Genomic DNA, 21,140 nt, shown 5'->3' with positions numbered 1-21,140 from the left:
CTGCAGCCAAAGTGCATGATATGGTATTAAATGATCGACGAATAAAAGTAAAATTGCTAATACTCGTATCATGGGCATCTCAAATGATCGATTCCATTTAATTTTGCATGAAGAACTACAGATGAAAAAGCTTTCTCCAAGATGGGTGATAAGGTTATCGCAACGGTTTTTGGAACTTCAAAGGTATTTTATTGATTGATTGTCTGACAAAGGGTAAAACAATAAATTCAGAGTACTATTGCAAGCTTTTGTATCAATTAAATGTACAAATTCGAGAAAAACGTCCTGGATTCCAACACAAAGATATAACTTTTTCACAAGACTGTTTTCACAATGGCTAAAATCAACGAATTAAAGTACAAGTTGCTTGACCACCCACCTTCTTCTCCCGATTTAGCTCCCAGTGACATTTACCAGCAGTTTTACCTCCAATGACGAATCAAGGGATAGAAATGCTAGAAAAGCGTTGCACTATGTGTATTGAAGCTTTGGTGCAAAATTAATTTGAAATCAGATAAAGATATGTATGGGAGCTATATCCAAATCTGAACTGATCTCGATAAAATTTGGCAAAGATATTTTTGAGCTGCATTTGATAAACTTCCCCAAATATTGCTGTCACAGAGTGCATATTACGGCTGCGGAGGACAAAAATAACAAATGGGATGAACAATATATATGGGAGCTATAGCTATATCTAAACCGATCTTCACCAAATTTGGGGTACTAGCTTCTGGACTCAACAGACTCGTAAGTACCAAATTTCATCCCATCTGGGCAAATATTAGTTTGGTGCACAATAAAAGGTAAATCGGACGAAGTTATATATGGGAGATATATCCAAATCTGAACCGATCTCGATAAAATTTAGCAAATGTATGCCTGAGCTGCATTTGATATATTTGCACAAATTTTATTATTACAGAGTGCATATTACGGCTGCGGAGGAAAAAAATAACATATCGGATGAACAATATATATGGGAGCTATAGCTATATCTGAACCGATTTCGATCAAATTTGTCATACTTATTTTTAGGCCTAATTTGGTTGTATGTGCAAAATACCACACTATTCGAGTTGATATTACCCGTTTGGTGCACAATAAAAGGCACATCAGACGAACATATTTATGGGAGCTATATCTAAATTTTGACCGATTATCTCCAATTTTAATAGGGTTCGTCCTTGCGCCAAACAAATGATATGTGCAAAATTTCATCTTAATCGGATAATAAGTGCGACCTGCATTTTTTTCACAAGAATACATGGACAGACGGACTGATATGCATAAATCAACTTAGAAAGTGATTCTATGGAGATCCTCAAAAGTAACTATGGGTCTATCTCGCTGCCTTCTCCATGTTACAAACAAATTTACAAAGACATAATACCCTTCCCACTATGTGGTGTAGGGTATAATAACTAACTATTTTCTTTCATTGATAGGCTAAGAAGTTTCCGAATCGCACTCGTATGTACATCATTCGTTTTGTTTTATAAAACAATAAAGAGAGCCAAAATGCCTTTCTTACAATAAAACTCTATAAAGATATTAGTATGTGGGATATAAAGAATTACTAGCTTCCATTTTCGAACCTCTTAAGTCTTTAAATACAAGTCCAGCGATGCATAACAATTATCCCTTTTTTGTTGTTTCCAAATATTTCTTGTAATTTAATGTGAAACAATTGCATGTTGTCCCTTTTCTATTTAGTTTGCTGCACAAAAACAACAAGGGTCCGGAAAATTTATCATCCTTGTTTTGGGGGGCACAAAAATATTTAAATTGGCTTGAGTTTTTTTTTTTTTTTTTTTTTTTTTTTTTGTTCAAATCCCTTCCTTATCCTTATTCTAAAACACAAATTTCCAATTATCTCTTTATCAAGTTTGGCATCCATAAACTTTTCACTTTTCGTCCATGGACTTGAAGGAAATTGGATATAATTTTTTTCATCCCACTTGCTTCCTGGCCGCATTCCGCTATACACATGAAGACATTCTCTTTGTTTGTTTGTTGTCTCCTTATTGTCTCTTCATTTATTCTGTTTGTTTTTAATTTTGTTCACCGGCATTTCTGGGATTCACTTTCATCAGTCAGGATATATATATCCTTCATTGTTGGATTCGCTTGTTTTTGTACAGCGCTGGTGTAGGTGTTGAATGTTCATGAACCGGATGTATGTGTGTGTGTGGGCTAATGTCCTTCAAAGGTAATGGCTGTTGTTGTTGTTGTTCTTGTTGTGTGTCCTATTAAGCTTTATGCTTGTTAACAGTATTTCTTTTTTTTCAACTTCCTCATTTTCATGGGTGTTTCAATGAGTGTGACCCAGCGTGTATGTGTTAGTGCGTCTACATATATTCGTGGGTGGGTCTGTGTGCTTTTACTCCCACTCCCATGTCTACATATTTGTTGTTAAGCTCATTGTTAACTTAATGCTTCTGTTGTTTGCACGGGACATGGCTGATGCATCCATCTATCCTCCTTGTTATTTCTTTCTGCCGTTGGTCATGAATGGGGTTTAACTAGAAGATCACATTACATTCGACAATGCTTGTCGAGTGTGTGTGTGTTTGTGTGTGGATTCTAAAAATATGACAGAACGTACTTGTGCACATGCAGATGGGTCGCGATATTAGTTTTGGCATGTGCAGTAATATATTTAAATTATTTTTTAGTACTAAAAAATGAACAATTTGACTAAATAAAAGTAAAATTTCACAAAAAAAAGATAAAGCAGAAAAGGGTAAAAGGCTTTCGTTTAACCGGGTCGAACAATTAATTCCCTCCACCATCGTGAAGTATATCAAAATCGAATGGACTAAAAAATCTCTACATTTTGAGGCAACCGTTGCATAGACGATTTGTCAGAGTCACTTGTCACGATCCTAAAATAACAAATTAGGGACCATTTGGCCGAAAGATTCGCAAATTTCCTATTTTTTATTTCCAATTAGAGGGGTCTAGCTATTCATGTTGGCTATTACAAAAATCTGGAGCTACATGTTTATAATGATGTATTCCGCGACTGGAGTCTTTTGGGGTCGCTAATCGATTTGTTTTTCTTTTTGGACATGATTTTCCAGAAATGCGGTACATATTCCGCATGTGAGGGACTTTAACACCAAATAGGATAAAACATATATAAGGGAGCTAAAGCTATGACAGAACCGATTTTCACCAAAATCTGTAGCGCTCGCTTTACGGCTGAATTCCGTCGGAAGGGCCAAAATTCTGTAAACTTTTGCTGATATTAGCCATTTGGTGCACAAAAAACCTGAAATCGGATAAAAATATAAATGGAAGCTATATCCAAATCTGAACCGATTTCGACAAAATTTTAAACACTTATTTCCGAGCTGTATCTGATATCTGGTACTAAAGATGCATATTACGCATATAAGGGACTTTAACACGAAATCGGATAAAACATATACATGGGAGCAGTAGCTATATCTGAACCGAATAAAATTTGAAGTATTGTTTCTACGATCAATTCACTCAGAATAGCCAAAATTCAGTTTTCTGGGCTGATATCGGCCATAAATCTGGTATCGGAGCTAACTCCTGATCTGGTCGGATCTCGAATAATTTTGGCGGAGGTATTTCCGAGCTCAATAAGTTATCTAGTACCAAATACCATTCTTGTAGAGTGCATATAGCGCATGTGAGGGACTTTAAACCCCAAATTGGACGAAACATACAGGGTTGCCCAAACCCATCTGGCAACGCCATAACTTTTGACAGATATGTCACATCGCTTAATAACACACCGCGTTTGAAGCGTCAGTTCAAGCAGATTTTTACCATGAACCAATACACGCCACGCGAGCGCTCTGAAATAGTTGAAATTTACATTCAACAGAAGAAGTCAATTGTGAAAACTCAACGTGCTTTTAAAACATTAAAAATGTGAGAAGTGCGCCTTCTAAGAACACCATTAAACGTTTATACGAAAATTTTTCGACTGGTAAGGCTCTTTCTAATCCGAAGAGGCCATATAAAAATCGACCAAGGCGATCGGCCAAGAATATCGCTGCCGTACGAGCCAGTGTTGAGAGGTCCCCAAGAACATCCCAAAAACGCCGTTCTCAGCAGTTGGGCATGGATCGGTCCACTTTACAACGGATTATTCGCATTAATTTGCATTTGTCCCCGTACAAAGTTCAATTGATGCAAAGAATGTTGCCTGCGGACAAGCCTCGTCGATTGGAATGGGCCCAAAGGTCCGTCGAATATGGGCAACCCTGTATATATGGGAGCTTTAGCTACATATGGAGGCGATTTCTAATATGAATGGTACAATATTTGATATGGGCTGAAGGGATAGAGATAGAATTCTGAAATTTGATTTTATTACTGACGGTATCTGCGTTTGAGATTTGGCGGTGGTTTAGAAATTCGTCCTATGTTTGTACAGAAAGTACTAAACCTGGTATTGGGTGAGGGGATAGAGCTGAAATTTGTTATATAGAGGCTATTGTTGGTGACTTTTATTAAAATATGAGTCTATTATAATTGTGCGAAAAGTACTAAATTTGGAATTGAGTAAAGGTATTCTCAAATTTGATATTGAGCTCTTTCTTGGTATCGGGAATTGAGATATGAAGGTGGTATTGGAAATATGTACTATAATGACACGAAAAGTACTTATAGTATTAAATTTGGAATTGGGTAAATATATTGGGCTGGAATTCTCAAATTTGATATTGAGCTCTTTCTTGGTATCTGGAATTGAGATATGGAGGTGGCGGTCTTTTTTGGCACCTGGTTTGAGATCTTGCGGTGGTTTTGCAAATACATGATATAATTACTAAATTTGGTATTGAGAGAAAAAATTCTGAAAATTGATGTTAAGGTCACTTTTGGTTTCTAAGGTTTACATATGGAGACGTTTAAATAGATTTGGATAGAAAAATTGGATGTGAGTCCATTGTGCAATGGTTTTCCAAATCGACAAACTTCAAAATGAAAAATATAAAAGAGTTTATGGCGTAAAAGATAAAAATTTTCGAAAATTTCAGAAGGAGAAAAATTTGGTTAACATATAAAACCTTGAAATTCCGAAAATTTAGTATGAGGTTGTCAAAATTGTACATTTTAAGTACCAACAAGTAAAAAGCAACTAAGCTCGGCCGGGCCGAGCTTTTTGTACCCTCCACCATTCGGAGGGAACTTGAAAATTTAAAAAAAATACAGCTCAATTGACAACCTTTATATGGAAGCTATACAAAGACGTTTGTCATAGGTTGTGGTAACGATTCCGAACTTTGAACACGAAATTTGACACAGTTCTGTTGAACAATGTCGCTAATATTATCAAAATATCGAATAAATGGAGGTATCATTGTATGGGGGCTATAGAAAGACGTGGACATGCACAGACAATTTTCTGTCTTAGGCTGTAGTATCCATTATGATTTCAAATACCAATTTGAAACAATTTCGGTGAATAAAACCGCTAAAATCACCAAAATACAGAAAATAAGGATGTACCGTTATATGGGGGCTATACCAAAAAGCATGGACCTACATGACCCATTTTCAATACCAAAACACATAGTAAAATTTTATTAATCATTTCATTTGGAAGCTAGAGTGATTTCCACAGATGGGCAGACGGACGGACATCGCTAAATCGACATAGAATTTTATGCTTTGTGGGGTCAAAAATGTATATTTCGAGGTGTTACAAATGGAATTACAAACTTAATATACCCTCCATACTATGGCGGAGAGTATAAGAAGGCCTCCACGAAGATGAAGAGGGCACTTGCTAGTATACATATAAAAGACAATGATATATGCTACCGTACTATAAACCACGAGTTATAGTAATTTGAAGGGTTCAGACACGATTAACAAGGTGACCTCTCCCTTAACGAGATGGCTTGATTTCACACACATTGATGTTGCTGAAATCTCTTCTCACAATTTCTCTTATCGTTGTATTTTTTTTTTCGAATTTAAGCTAAGAACGAACGTTTTGTTTATCTACTTTATACTTGGACTTAGTTTACAGTACCCTTGAATTAAAGTATTTGTTAAACGAGCAACAACAGCAACAATAACAAAACATGGCCACTTTCTCACATTCAGGCACAAGGATATTCTCCTTCTTTTGTTTGGATTTCACATTACGTAGCTACAGTAGTGTTGGCTAGAATTTATTCGACAATGATTTCCACATTCGAATGTGCAGACAAACAATGGAAGTTGATATGGAATATTCACATGTGAATGTAGAGTGGAATGTGAATGGCAATGGAAATGATGATTTAGAGTTATGTCGTTATAAAATTCCAGAAGTTAATTTATTTCGCTCTCTCTCTCTCTTCCTCGCAGTATTTCATGCAGGAATGTATTTTGCAGAGAATTTGAAAAATTGCCATTGTTGTGTAAAAATTAATAAAATTATGTATCCAGATTTTTATCTTTATGTATCAAGGATGATATCTGCACAGAACCATATCTAAGAGAACTCATGCTACACATTCTGTATTTTATATACTTCTTGCACAATTGTTAATTCAGTAAAATAATCAGATCCGATCTGACAAAAGGATTTTGTTACAAAATATTTTTTTCTGCATCTTAGCCGCTGCAAAATAATTGGCGTCTGGCATTTCCAGTCACAAAATTGACAATTTATTTCACATATATTTCGAAGTTAGGAGTTATTTTTTGTCAAACGTCTCATATAAAACTTTCATTGCAATAAAAACCACACACACACACACACCCATGCATTCACACGATGTCACCGATTGTTGTATGGTTTACCGTGAATGAAAAGAAAACAAAATTTTAAAATAAATCATTGTTTGTTGAATAAAAGTTAAAGAACTAATAATACTGGAAAATCCTCTAACAAGGATTTGGAAAAGATTTACCCACGCATTGAAAGATATACCATAGCAAACAATAGAATGAGCAATGTATAGGAAATTGCTTATATGAAAGGACATATATTGCAGGTTTGAAAATAGCATTTATCGTATTGTTCTACATTTTAAAATGTTGAATTTTATGACAAGTAGAATAAATCCAGATGGAAACGGCTGAAGCAGGAATTTACAAACTTTGGGTGAGGGTCACTCATGGTCCGGAGGTATCAGATAAGGCTGGGTTTTTAGAAAGTCGTAGTAGAACGGTACGAAAAGTTCTAAAAGCTATGGTACCCTTTGAATTCGACAAGTCAGTACGAACTCTTAAATTTGGAATGAGGTTTACTGATGGATGTACCAAAGGGTTTATGGAAATTTGCACTATACAGGGTGAGATAAAAAACTGCAACAAAGTCAAACGCCATAGTTTTTACTTTTTTTAAATATTATTGAATGGAAGCAAAAATGTGGGAAATATCATCAAATTTTAGAATAAGTTTAGATTTGTTCGAATCAATCACCATTGGCATGGCCTTCAAAAGGCCAATGAAACAGTCACATGCTGCCCGATTGTTGCTCTGCGGTATTTTGGCCCTTTCCCGGCGTAGCGTTTGTTTGAGTTGATTGAAACTTTGGTATTTTTTAGTGCCAAAATACTCCAGACACAATAGTCCACCGGATTGGTATACGGACATTTTGTGGCCATTTTGTGCTGGAAATGAAGCGAGGAACCTCATTTTGTAACCATACTTTGGTGGCGCGTGCTGAGTCCCGTTGGAATGTACTAGTTGGAATGTCCCTCCAGAATACTTTCGCGATAATATTCGGCATTTATTCTGATTCCAAGGTTGATTAATACGATCGAAGAGCGACCATTGGCTGTTATGGCGGCCCACACCATCACCGTGGCCGGCGCACATTTTCAGCTGACCTCATTCATCATTCATCATTTTGTTTGTTTGCAAACTGCTGGACAACGAATGTTTTCTCATCGGAGAAAACCAAATTCAGCAGTTCACCACATTCGGCAAAGCGAAGCAACTTTTTAGCTCTTTTGAATCTATTTTCTTTCTGTTGCGGTGTTAGTTCTTGCACTTATTAAAATTTCAATGGCTTTACCCCGAGCTCGTTTTTCAATATTTACCGAATGGAATATTATGATATGTTCAGCTCAAAACGCTTCTTTACTTTTCGAACCATTTCTGCTGATGTTGCTGTTTTCTTCCGTTCACTTCCTTGACGTCGGACTACGCTACCAGTATCACGGTAACGAGCAATGGTACAAGACACAAAAGATTTATTCACATTTAAATGCTGGAGTGCTCTAACGACAGCCCTTTGTGGTTTTCCAGCCAAATATAAAGAAATCACACTATCACGCTTGAATTCCATCGCGAATATCTTTTCTTCTGGAAAATCCTCACCAAAATGCTTTTGTACGCTTGTAAACAATATAATGAGCTGTAACTGGAATAATTTTAACAGCAGTCGGACGAGTAGCTTAGAAACGACAGCAGTCTGAATTTGGTTACTGTTTTTTCACCTTACCCTGTAAGTGTACGAAAAGTACTGAAATGTACTACGTTCGATTCTATGTCATATCATATGAACTGTTATAGTTAAAAACTTGAAATTCGGAATGGGAATCTAGGTTGAAGAGTGGAGCCGACGTAATGAGGTAATTTTGGGAGTGTGTACTCACGTATATGAAAAGTTCTAAACTGCACTAAATTTTGTACAATTTGAAGAAACGGATAAAGTTGAAATCCTAGAAAAAAGGAAATATGATTCGTATTGTATTGTATTATGCTGGTAGTTATGGAAAGTCGTACGTATAAGTATGTACTGCCGGAATGTAGAATTGGGATATGAAGGTACTACATTTCGTAAAATTTGGTTTTGTGTAAGCTATAGAGCTGGAATTCTGAAATTTGAAAGTAAGATTACTGTTGCATTATAGGACTGAGGTGTGTAGGTAGTTTTGGAAATTTGTACACATAAGATACTAAATGATACTAAATTTGGCTCAATTTAACTTTTGAGGAAGCCGATAGAGTTGGAATTCTGAAATTTGGAAATACGATTCCTATTTGATTGTATGATGCAGGTAGTTACGGAAATTTGTATCTGAAATTCTGAAATTTGAAATTGAGGTTACTCTTGACTTCTAGGTCTTAGCTATGGAGACGTTGATATAGTTTTGTAAGTTCGGCCGGGCCGAACTTTTAATACCCTCCTCTATTTGGAATGAATTTGGCAATTTTTAAAAAAATTCGAAAAATCTCAAAAATACCGAATGTACCCATTATATTAGGATCTATACGACGACGTGGACTTGCGTAGGCAACTTTTTTCAATGCCAAACTTGAAAAAGGAAAATCGGTGTATAATGTAGCTAAAAGCATCAAAATGCCGCATATCGGGAGATACCATTATATGGAGGCTACACCAAAACTTGGACCTGAACAGACAATTTTCTGTCATAGGCTGTAGTATTACATTACAAACATCAAATAACAAATTTGAAACAAACACCAAATAAATTTGAAACAAATTCGGTGAATAATGTCGCTAAAATCATCAAAATACCGAATATCGGATGGTACCGTTATATGGGGACTATACGAAGACGTAGACCTGCACGAACATATTTATGTCTTAGGCTGCAGTATCTATTACGAACTTCAAATACCAAATTTGAAACAATTCCAGTGAATAATGCCGGTAAAATCATCAAAATATCGAATATCGGGAGGTGCAGTTATGTTGGGTCTATACGAAGACTTGGACCTACACAGACAATTTTCTGTCATAGGCTGTAGTATCCATTACTAACTTCAAATACCAAATTTGAAACAAGTGCGGTGAATAATGTCGCTTAAATCACAAAAATACCAAAAATAGGGAGGTTTCATTATATGGGGGCTATACCAAAACGTGGACCTACATGGCCCATTTTCAATACCAAAAGTCCTGAAGACATAATATACACTTGAGTAAAAAGCATAAATCTACTTCAATTCGTTCGGAAGCTTGAGTAATTAAATCGACATAGAATTTTATGCTGATCATGAATATATATACTTTGTGGGGTCTAAAATGTATATTTCGATGTGTTACAAACGGTATGTCAAACTTAATATAGCTTCCGTACTATGGTTGGCACAAATCTGAAATTTTAGAGTGGACTTTTCGCTGAAGAAGTAGCGGACAATTTCTGGAATGATATAAATACTTGCTTTGTGCAAACATTTTGAAAAGTCCAGCCAAATTCTAGGAAGTTTAAATCTAAAGTTATTGCTATATGGTCACTATTTGGAAATACCAAGGGGCTTAGTGAATAAATTTTAAAAGAAAATAAATATAAAAAAAATATAATCTGTATTAAGGAAATATATTTTATTTCATATTTTCATGTAACAAGAATTCAGGCAGCTAAGTCACAACTCTCCGCTTAGAGAGAATGAAAGAGAATCCTCTATCTCCTCCAATTCATTTAAGAACCGTAACCGTAACCTTTGAAAACTGTCAATAACTGCTCAAAAAATTGTCAGCAAACATTTCACTGTTATATATTAGCCCTTTTATGCCCGCTCTTGTCCTATCCAAGTACCCTAAAAACAACTTTAAAAAATTATTTTTAATTTTAGATTTTCCCCCAATTTTTGTTTAAAGTTTAGGCAAGGACCTTCACATAATTGAATTTTAATATTATCCATTTGACAGTAACTTAGCTTATTAAGTAGACAAAATATGACAACAATTCCCCAGTTCCGCTTTTGTACAAATGCTAATTCCCGCTGTGTGTGTGCGTGTGTGTTTTCACACATATTTAACATAATTGTATGTCATATCCTCGCTGTTTGCTCTTTTCTTAATTGCTATGGCAGTTACGCCTCCGAAATTTGTAGCCACGTTATCTCTCAATGTTGAAACGAAGAGCAGAGAAAAAAAAACAACAAAATTTATTATTCTTTCGTTATGCTGTCGTTTTTATCACCAGCCAGTGTGGGAAGAGGAGGATTCAAATTCTTCAAGTCTAACAAAAACAAATACAATAAATTATGTCAACATTTGCATACGGAGCAACAAAAATAAAAAAAAAACAGCAGCGGCAAGTAACACATAGGGCGGATGCAGTGTTTATACCCTACAACACTTCAAGGTCCGGGTTAATATGGCTTTGGACATTTAAAAACAAAAGGGGAGAATATAGATTCTTTATTATTGTCATACTATTGCGCTCTCATAGTGACATTCTGGTAAAACAGAATATTGTTATAATGGCGTACCATTCAAATTGGGGGGTACATTCGTAGAAAATAGTAGGCCACAGACCCGCCCAATAACTACCAGTTTTTTGTATCTGGGACAATTAGTGTTTGTACTGTTAAAGTTATATGGGGCATAGGTCCATTACTGGATTCTTCAAATCCTTAACAAGTAAAAAAGCAGTAAGTTTGACCGGGTCGAATTTTGAATACACTCAACCATTTGATGGAAAATACGTTAAAAATACTGTTAAAATCATAAAAATACCGAATATAGTGAGTCATGTGGACATGCATAGGCAAATTTTGTCATAGGCCATTACAATACAGGGTTGCCCATATTCGACGGACCCATGTTTTTTTTTTTTTTTTTAATCAAAGAAAAAAATAAAAATTTGGCGGTTGGCAATGTTAATCATTTAATTTGTTCCAAGTAGATTTGTTTAAATCAATTTTTTAATACCATATCTCTCAAATGACCGCCTCTGGCGTTGATGACGTATTGTGCCCTTTTTGCTGCATTTTCTCTTTGCTCTTCTACGGTCCTTGGCTTGTTAACGTAAACCTTTGACTTCATATATCCCCACAAGAAGAAGTCAGGCGGCGTCAAATCGGGCGAACGCAGTGGCCAGTCCAAATCACCACTTTTCGACATCAAACGGCCCGGAAATAAATTCTTCAGAAAATCGATTGTTATGCGACTTGTGTGCGGTGGATCGCCGTCTTGTTGAAACCGGAACTGCCTCATACGATTTCGATGAATAATTGGCATCACAAAATTGGTCATCATGTCGCGATAACTCTCCTGATTGATGGTAACAGCATGGCCATTTTCATTTTGGAAGAAAAACGGCCCAATGACCGTTTTCGCACTAACGCCGCACCAAACTGTGACTTCTTCGTCATGAAGAGGCACTTCTTGAATTTCCTGAGGATTCAGTGGCGTAAAAACGGCAATATTGCTTATTTACGGTCCTATTCAATGTGAAATGGGCTTCATCGGACATGATAATTTTGTTCCAAAATTGCTAGTCATCTTCGGCCATTTCGATGACTCTTTGGGCCCATTCCAATCGACGGACTTGTCCGCAGGCAACATTCTTTGCGTCAATTGAATTTTGTACGGGAACAAATGCAAATCAATGCGAATAATCCGTTGTAAAGTGGACCGAGCCATGCCCAACTGCTGAGAACGGCGTTTTTGGGATGTTTTTGGGGACCTCTCAACACTGGCTCGTACGGCAGCGATATTCTTGGCCGATCGCCTTGGTCGACTTTTATATGGCCTCTTCGGATTAGAAAGAGCCTTACCAGTCGATAATTTTTCGTATAAACGCTTAATGGTGTTCTTAGAAGGCGCACTTCTCACATTTTTAATGTTTTAAAAGCACGATGAGTTTTCACAATTGACTTCTTCTGTTGAATGTAAATTTCAACTATTTCAGAGCGCTCGCGTGGTGTGTATTGATTCATGGTAAAAATCTGCTTGAACTGACGCTTCAAACGCGGTGTGTTATTAAGCGATGTGACATATCTGTCAAAAGTTATGGCGTTGCCAGATGGGTCCGTCGAATATGGGCAACCCTGTACTCAAATACGAAATTTGAAAAAATTTCGGTGAATAATGTCGCAAAAATATCAATATGCTGAATATACGAAATTTAAAACAATTCGGGTGGATAATATCGTTAAAATCGCCAAAATACCAAATATAGGGAGGTACCGTTTTATGGGTGTTATACTAAGACGTGGACCCGTATAATAAATTTTCTGTCACAAACTGTATTACCCATTACGAAGTATATATCCCCTGATTTTATTTATCTTGGGGAGGTCATGCCATGTTTCCCAACGGATTTGGCAGAAAATTTGTAATTTGGATAGAAGATGTTTAATATAAATATTACATTATGGGACCCTAATAAAAAAAACTTATATTCATAAAGGAACAAATAATTAAAAATTAATCTGTGAATTGACACTGCAAATTTCAATATTCGACTTGTAACGATCCGTTTAAAAAATTGTTTACCCGTAATACCTCCAACACAAATTTTACACGTTCCAAGATTTTCGCTAACAATATTATATTTCTGTTAACCATAGATCCAAAAGATATTTCGGTCCCCTCCTTCTGTTTATACCCTACACCACATAGTGGTAAGGGCATTATGTCTTTGAAAATTTGTTTGTAACATGGAGAAGGAAGCGAGATAGACCCATAGTTACTTTTGAGAACCTTCATAGAATCACTTTCTGAGTTGATTTATGCACGTCAGTCCGTCTGTCTGTCCGTCCGTCCCTCCATGTATTCTTGTGAACAAAATGCAGGTCGCATTTATTATCCGATTGAGATGAAAACAAGGACGAACCCTATTGAAATTGGTGATATTCGGATCAGACTTAGATATAGCTCCCATACATCTTCAACCGATTTCGGGTTAACTATTCGCCAAATGGCCAATATAAGTCCAAATAACCTGAATTTTTGCACATCTGGCCGCATTCAGTCTGGAAGCAAGTATATCAAATTTGTTCAAAATCGGTTCAGATAAAGCTATAGTTCCCATATATATGTTTCATCCGATTTGGTGTTTAAGTCCCTCACATGCGTAATATGCACTCCAGAAGAATGAGATTTGATGCCAGTTGTCAGATACAACCCAGAAATACATCTGCCAAATTTTATCAGGATCGGTTGAGATTTAGATATATGTAGGTCCCATATTCATCTTCAATTGATTTCGGTTTAAATGTTACCAACTGGCCAATATCAGTCCAAAAGTCCTGAATTTTGGCACATCCGATCGAATTCAATCGAGAAGCAAGTTCATCGAATTCGAAATAAATCGGTTCAGATATAGTTATAGCTCCCATATATAGGTTTCATCCAATTTGGTGTTTAAGTCGTCATGTGCACCGCACAGCTCAGATATAGTCGGTCCCGCCCGAATTTTCCTTACTGGTTAAATTTTTGACTTGCAATTATTCCTATGGAATTGTAAATAAGAATTCGATTTTCAGTAAAATTTTCTAAAACCCAATATTTTTATCTGCATTTTATGAAGTGGAATACTTCGATCCACTGATTCTTGTACATTGTTCACATTTGAACATTTTTCAGAAATTATCACATGTCTCAGATAAAGTAAAGGAAGTGATCTGGCACCTTGTAATATATTTATATAAGACTTAGGTCTTATACGAAATGGACAATATTGACCTCTCTCATAAAGGGTAAAAAACTTGAATAATCATAAGGCATATGTAAACAAAGAGATAAGGGTATGCCACGGTCGTTTCTACCGAACATACTGTCATTTTGCCATTGTTTTTTTTTTTTTTTTTTTTTGCTACGAAACTTTCATTCAACATTGGGGATTTGGTCACATTTCCTTCGAGTTTGTGTTTTTTCTTCTTCTCTCCAACTTTATTGCCATATTTTAACTTACATATGAAAGGTTTCTATGTTTTTTTTTTTTTGGTTCGCGCGCAAAATACATTTCCAACACTCACCCACATGAAGTGAAAAAATTATCAAACAATGAACAAAAAAACTTTTCCTATTTGTAACGCAGAAATGTGTGTCTCTCATTGTGTTTGTATATGTATATGAACGCACAAACACATTTACATACAAGCATAGAGACATAAAACAAAATTGCTGGCATAAACAAAAGTCTGTAGGAAAACAACCACAACGACAGCAACAACAACAAAATCTGGGAAAAACAACAAACATCTGTCACAAAATAACATTTTAATACAGTATTCGAATGCATGGCCAGGAAAATTGTTAAACGTGAGTGTGTGTGTGTGTGAGCTTGTGTTGTAAGTCTGTATGGCTTGATAATTCTCCCTAAATGTATATAATTTAAAAAAGCAACTTTACATTTCCAGCATAGAAACCAAGGACAGTCTTATGTACACACATGTTTTTGGTGTCTGAATGAGAAACGCACACACACACACACGAATCTTCATACTCACACCCTCACATGCCTTGTTATGGAGTGAAAATGTATAAACTTTGAAAAGGAAACCAAAAGTTGTAAACACATAAACAATATTTATGAATAGCTTGCGAAAGTTTCTTTTTAATGCCCTACACCGCAGAGTGGGCGGTAGGGGGGTAACACTCTAAGGCCTCAACCATTATTGACTGTTCGATGAGCTGAATTTTGTCAGCATATCCATCAAATCGCGGCAATCACTCATAGGGCAACATTTGTTGTTGGTACATCATAAAACTTGAAATTAATTTTAAGGAGAAATTCATCCTATATTTTTACTACATTAAATCGACCAGTATCATTGTGCATGCAGTCAACATCATCTTATGTGGAACCTAGAGCATTACCTTTTATCATCTCCCTACACCACATCGAGGTAAGAGTATTAAGTCTTTGTGTATTTGTTTTTAAAATGTTCTTAATTTTTTCTAATTTCGACCGAATTCAGTCTAGAAGCAAGTACATCGACTTCGGAGAAAATCGGTTTAGATATAGCTATAGCTTCACATATACATGTTTCATCCGATTTGGTGTTTAAGTCCATCACATTCGTAATATGCATTCGACAACAATGATATTTGGTACCAGATATCTTATAGAGCTCGGAAATACGTTTGGCAAATTTTATCGAGAATGACTTAGATCTGGATACAGATCCCACATATATCCTTAGTTGGATTTCAGGTTTATTGTTCAAATAATGGCTAATATTAGCCAAAATGGTGTGAATCCATTTTGTGGAACTCGGCTCCGATATATATATATATTTTTAATACAATCCTTCTCGATGTGATATAATGTACTCTATAGCTATGCTATTTGGTACAAAAGATTAAAATATCTCCGTCAAATTTATAGACAAATTTTGATAGGTGGTATGGTGTACTTCAAATAAATTCCTTTGTTACGGGAGCTCTACTAAATATGCATAGTGGTGTGGTATGCATAGTGATAGTCGGCCCCTTCCGGCTTTGGACCTTTCCTTACTAGTTTGATTTGATTTTACTCAGAAATTCATTTTTGTATATCCCCATGCAATGAGGGATAATTATTTCCCAGGACATATGGCTATAGAGGGTATACAGTGTGAGATGATCAAACTACAACCAACTTCAGACTGCTGTCATTTCTAGCCACTCGTCCAACATTGTTTACAAGCGTACAAAAGCATTTTGGTGAGAATTTTCCAGAAAAAAAGTTATTCGTGATGGAATTCAATTCGATTGTATGATTTCTTTACATTTGGTTGGAAAACTACAAGCATTTAAATGTGAATACATCCTCTGTGTCTCGTAACATCGCTCGTTGCCGTGATACTGGTAGCATAGCCCGACGTCAAGGAACTGGACGGAAAAAACATCGGCAGAAATGGTTCGAAAAGTAAAGAAGCGACTTGATCGAAACCCGCCTCGCAGTGGCCGAAAAATAGCTCGTGAGCTTAACATATCGCAATATTCCATACGGCAAATATTGAAAAATGTACTCGGGTTAAAGCCAATGAAATTCCAAAAAGTGCAAAAACTTACACCGCAAGAGAAAGAAAATAGACTCAAAAGAGCTAAAGAGTTGCTTCGTTTGTGCGAAAGTGGTGAACTGACGAATTTAGTTTTCTCCGATGAAAAACATTCGTTGTCCAGCAGATTGTAAACAAACAAAATAATCGACTTTACTTGCCAAAGAGGTCAGCTGAAAATGTGCAGCTTGAGTTTCGGTTGGCAATAGAAACTCAAGCGCCGGCCATGGTGATGGTGTGGGCCGGCATAATAGGCGATGGTCGCTCTCTGTTCGTATTGATCGACCCTGGCATCAGAATAAATACCGAACACTATCGCGAAAATATTCTGGAGGGTGTATTAAAGCCTTGGACATGCAATCATTTTGGCCACAGACCTTGGACATTCCAACAGGACTCAGCACCATCGCACTCAGCACGCGCCACCCAATAATGGTTAATAGGGTTCCTCGCTTCATTTCCAGCGCACAATGGCCACCAAAATCTCAGGATACCAATCCGTTGAACTACTGTGTCTGGAGTATTTTGGAAAGCAAGGTTGGCACTAAAAAATACCAAAGTGTAGATCATCTCAAGCAAGCGCTTCGCCGGGAATGAGCCAAAATACCGCAGAGCAACATTTGGGAAGAATGTGACGATTTCATTGACCGTTTGAAGGCCATAATTCGTGCCAAAGTTGACCTATTCGAACAAATCTAAACTTATTCTAAAATTTGATGCTATTTCCGACATTTTTATACCCTCCACCTTGAAAAGGAGGGTATATTAACTTTGTCATTCCGTTTGTAACATCCTTAAATATTCGTCTTAGACCCCATAAAGTATATATATTCATAATCAGCATAAAATTCTAAGTCGACTTAACGATGTCCGTCTGTCTGTCTGTCCGTCTGTCTGTTGAAATCACGATACAGCCCACATTATTTGACGTAGAGCGTCAAAATTTAGCAGAGCTATTTGCATTGTGTCTAGGATGGTTGGTATTGAAAATGAGATATATCGGTTCACGTTCTGGTATAGTCCCCATATAACGGTACCTCCCGACATTCGGTATTTTGATGATTTATGCCACATTTTTTCACGGATTTGTCTGGAAATTGGTATTTGTAGGTCATAACGGGTCCCTGAGCGTGTGGCAAAACATTGCATGTATAGGTCCACGTTGAGGTATAGCCCCCATATAAAGGTACCTCCCGATATTCGGTATTTTAGTTTTTTTTGCCACATTTTTTCACGGATTTGTCTAAAAATTGGTATTTGTGGGTCATAATGGTTTCCAGCTCCGGTGGCGAAACATTGCATGTATGGGTCCATGATTTGGTATAGCCCCCATATAACGGTACATCCCGATATTCGGCATTTTAATGGTTTTTGCCACATTTCTTCTAATGTTTTTTTTACCCTAAGGTGGAGGGTATTAAAAGTTTGGCCTGGCCGAACTTAATGTTTTTTTACTTGTTTTCTTTCATTCAATAAGATTAAAAGAAGTAATAATTATGGCTTTTGACTTTTTTGCACTTTTTTATCTCACCCTGTATGCAGATCCACGTCTTCGTATAGACCCCAATATAACGACGACTTCCTTCATTGGATAGGTTCAATATTTTATCTGAATTTTTAACAAATTTTATTTTCTTGGAAATTTTCCAAATTCGTTAGAAATGGTGGAGGGTACTCAAAGTTTGGCCCGGCCGAAATTACTGCTTTTTTACTTTTTTCAATATTCGCAATTTCAAATTTCGACAAGCTCCTCCAACTGGCGGCTCTTGTTGAAACGAAGGGCAGCTTAAAGTTTGATCTTTCCAACAGACGAAAAATATGAAAATATTTCCTTTCAAAAGTAACGGACTTTTGGTTGTCTAAACCGATGTTGAGGCACAATGAGCCATTTTTTTACTCAAATAAAAAATGAATGTAACTAGGATGGCATCACTGCATGAAATGGAGAAGTAGGCAGCTTGAAGGTAGTAGAGGTAGTTATCATAACGTATACTTCCACAAAGAACACAAAATAATTTTCGCTGTTTCCAAACCACATTTTTTCGCAGTGTAATATTCACGCTCAACTTTATGCCATCATATGTGTTCATAAATTTGCATATTATCCTACAAAGTCCTTTGATTCTCTTTTTTTCAACTCAATATTTTTATGTTAATACGGTATTGCGAAGTAAAGTCGCATTAGCAAATACGACAACTCAGCTCAGGTGTTACAAAAATTTTACAAAATATCTACATAGAAAATTGAGACATATTTTGTGTAGCTTAGGAACGTGCGTATTGCTTCCAACGCCACACCAGTCGCTTTGCAATTTCACTAGGAAAATAACAAGGTTTACAAAAGACTCGTAGTCAAAAGAAATCAAATTTATAGTCATCAGAAATGTCTTCACGTTTTATTTTATTTGCCGGCGTTGCCTTAACAAGTCAAAGGTCATTGATGCGATACGTGAGATATTACGACGATGATGATGATTTTCAAATGTTCACCTCCGGCACAAAAATAACCATAACCATGTTCATGTCCTTAAAGGTAATGTCAAGACTCGGTATTTGCTTTTCCTAACGTCTTAACGTAATGTTGTTCAAATGCCTGTGGGCCTCTTGCTCTCACTCGTAGGTGGTTAACCTATTGCCTGTCTCATTTTCTAGGCCGTAAAAGGTCAATAAAATTAAGTGTTTCTATTTGGAACATTTTTATGATGGCAATAATATTGAAATGGCTGAAGGTGTGTTTGTTTGTCTTAATTTCCTGGGTGGATGAATGGCTATGGTTGGGACAGGTTGAAAGACAATGTATTGTGAAGAGAGGAGAATAAGGTAGAGAATATGCTACAAAGCACAAACTTGGTGGAAGAAAGTATACGAAAGTCCACCCCTCCCATACTCTTGGGACTAGAATTTTCAAATTTACAAGTAATTGTATAAGGTGGTGTTTTTGGAAATCCGCACTTAAAAATACTAAAAATCGCGATTTTATACTATAATTATACTACTTTTTTGAAATATCGAGTTAGATAATGTGTAGCTTGTGGAAATTCGTAATAAGAAAGGATAAAGGAGTAAAAAAAGCGGTTTTGAATACCCTCTACCAATTGGAACGAATTTGGCAACAAACAAAATAAAATCCGTAAAAATTCCGAATGTAGCCATTATATTATGGTCTATATGACGACGATCATGCATAGGCAAATTTTCTCATAAGCCATTAAAATATTCAAATGCGAAACTTGAAAAAAATTCGGTGAATAATATAGCTAAAATCATATACAAACAAAATACCGTAATGGATATTACAGCTTAATACAGAAAATTGTCTGTGCAGGTCCACGTCTTCGTATAGCCCCCATATATCGGTAGCTCCCGATATGGAGTATGGAGGATATAGTTCCTCTTAGCTACTTTAGTCTATGATAGAAAATTCTCGATGCATGTCCAGGTCTTGGTGTAGCACCTAAATAGCGGTACCTTGACTATATTCCATATTTTTATGATGTTAGCTACACTAATCACCGGAATTGTTTAAATTTTATCAAGATCTGTTCAGATTTGGATATAGCTCTCATATATATCTTCAAACGATTTCGGGTTAATTGTGCTCCAAATTGCCAACATCGGTCCAAATGACCTGAAGTGTAACACGTCCGACTGAATTCAATCTAGGAGCAAGTACATCGAATTTGGAGAAAATCAGTTCAGATATAGCTATAGCTCCCATATATATGTATCATCCGATCCCTCAAATGAGTAATATGCATTCCACAACAATGATATTTGGTACTAGATAACTTATGGAGCTCAGAAATACCTTTGCCAAATTATATTGGGATCGGATCAGATTAGGATACAGCTATAGTTCCCTAATTGTGACTACTCTAAAGCCATTATACGCATTCAAATAAGGTTCATAGTTGGTAAATCAACTTCACTTAAATTCCCAATAAAAACTTTTTTATGGGAACTCCACTAAATATGTACGCATAGTAATATTTCGAGGAGTTAAAAATAGAATGGCTAGTTGTTATACAAGTTTTCATTAATATTGATATATTATTCACAATATAATACTAAATTTTTCTTTTGGTTTTCGTTTCAGCTAATTGTTGAAATAAACAGTCACGTGGCTTTATTTCGCGATCTTCTAATACACGTGGGCCAAGCGAAAGACTGTCCAGAACTGCGAGAAAAAATACGAAAACTACGAAGAACATGCGTTGAGGCTTTCAAACACACGGAACAGATCCTAATGCCACAAGTAAAAAAGTGAGTGCCAATAATAATATTGAAAATATATAATTGCGAAAAGTGTAAATACATAATATGATTCATTAATGTCCGTCCGTTGTAAGCGTGCAAGAGAAGTGGCATTTTTAATATGGGTATATTTTATTTAAACTTAGGACTATATCTGATTACGCTTTAACTCCCATAAAACGGTACTTCCACAATTTTAGAT

General features: G+C 36.2%; 1 protein-coding gene across 1 annotated transcript in view; it reads left to right on the top strand.

The window, feature by feature from the left end:
- The window catches only part of LOC101893308 (uncharacterized), a 205,223-nt gene that overhangs the window by 166,534 nt on the left and 17,549 nt on the right, over nucleotides 1-21,140 (top strand). The window contains exon 3 of the mRNA XM_059131706.1: nucleotides 20,781-20,947. Within this exon, the coding sequence (XP_058987689.1) occupies nucleotides 20,781-20,947 (167 nt within the window). The remainder of the gene's footprint in view (nucleotides 1-20,780; nucleotides 20,948-21,140) is intronic.

Source organism: Musca domestica, unplaced genomic scaffold, assembly GCF_030504385.1.
Source record: "Musca domestica strain aabys unplaced genomic scaffold, Musca_domestica.polishedcontigs.V.1.1 11, whole genome shotgun sequence".
NCBI lineage: Eukaryota > Metazoa > Arthropoda > Insecta > Diptera > Muscidae > Musca > Musca domestica.
Note: the sequence above shows the minus strand (reverse complement) of the source record. Positions and strands in the feature narration are given on the sequence as shown.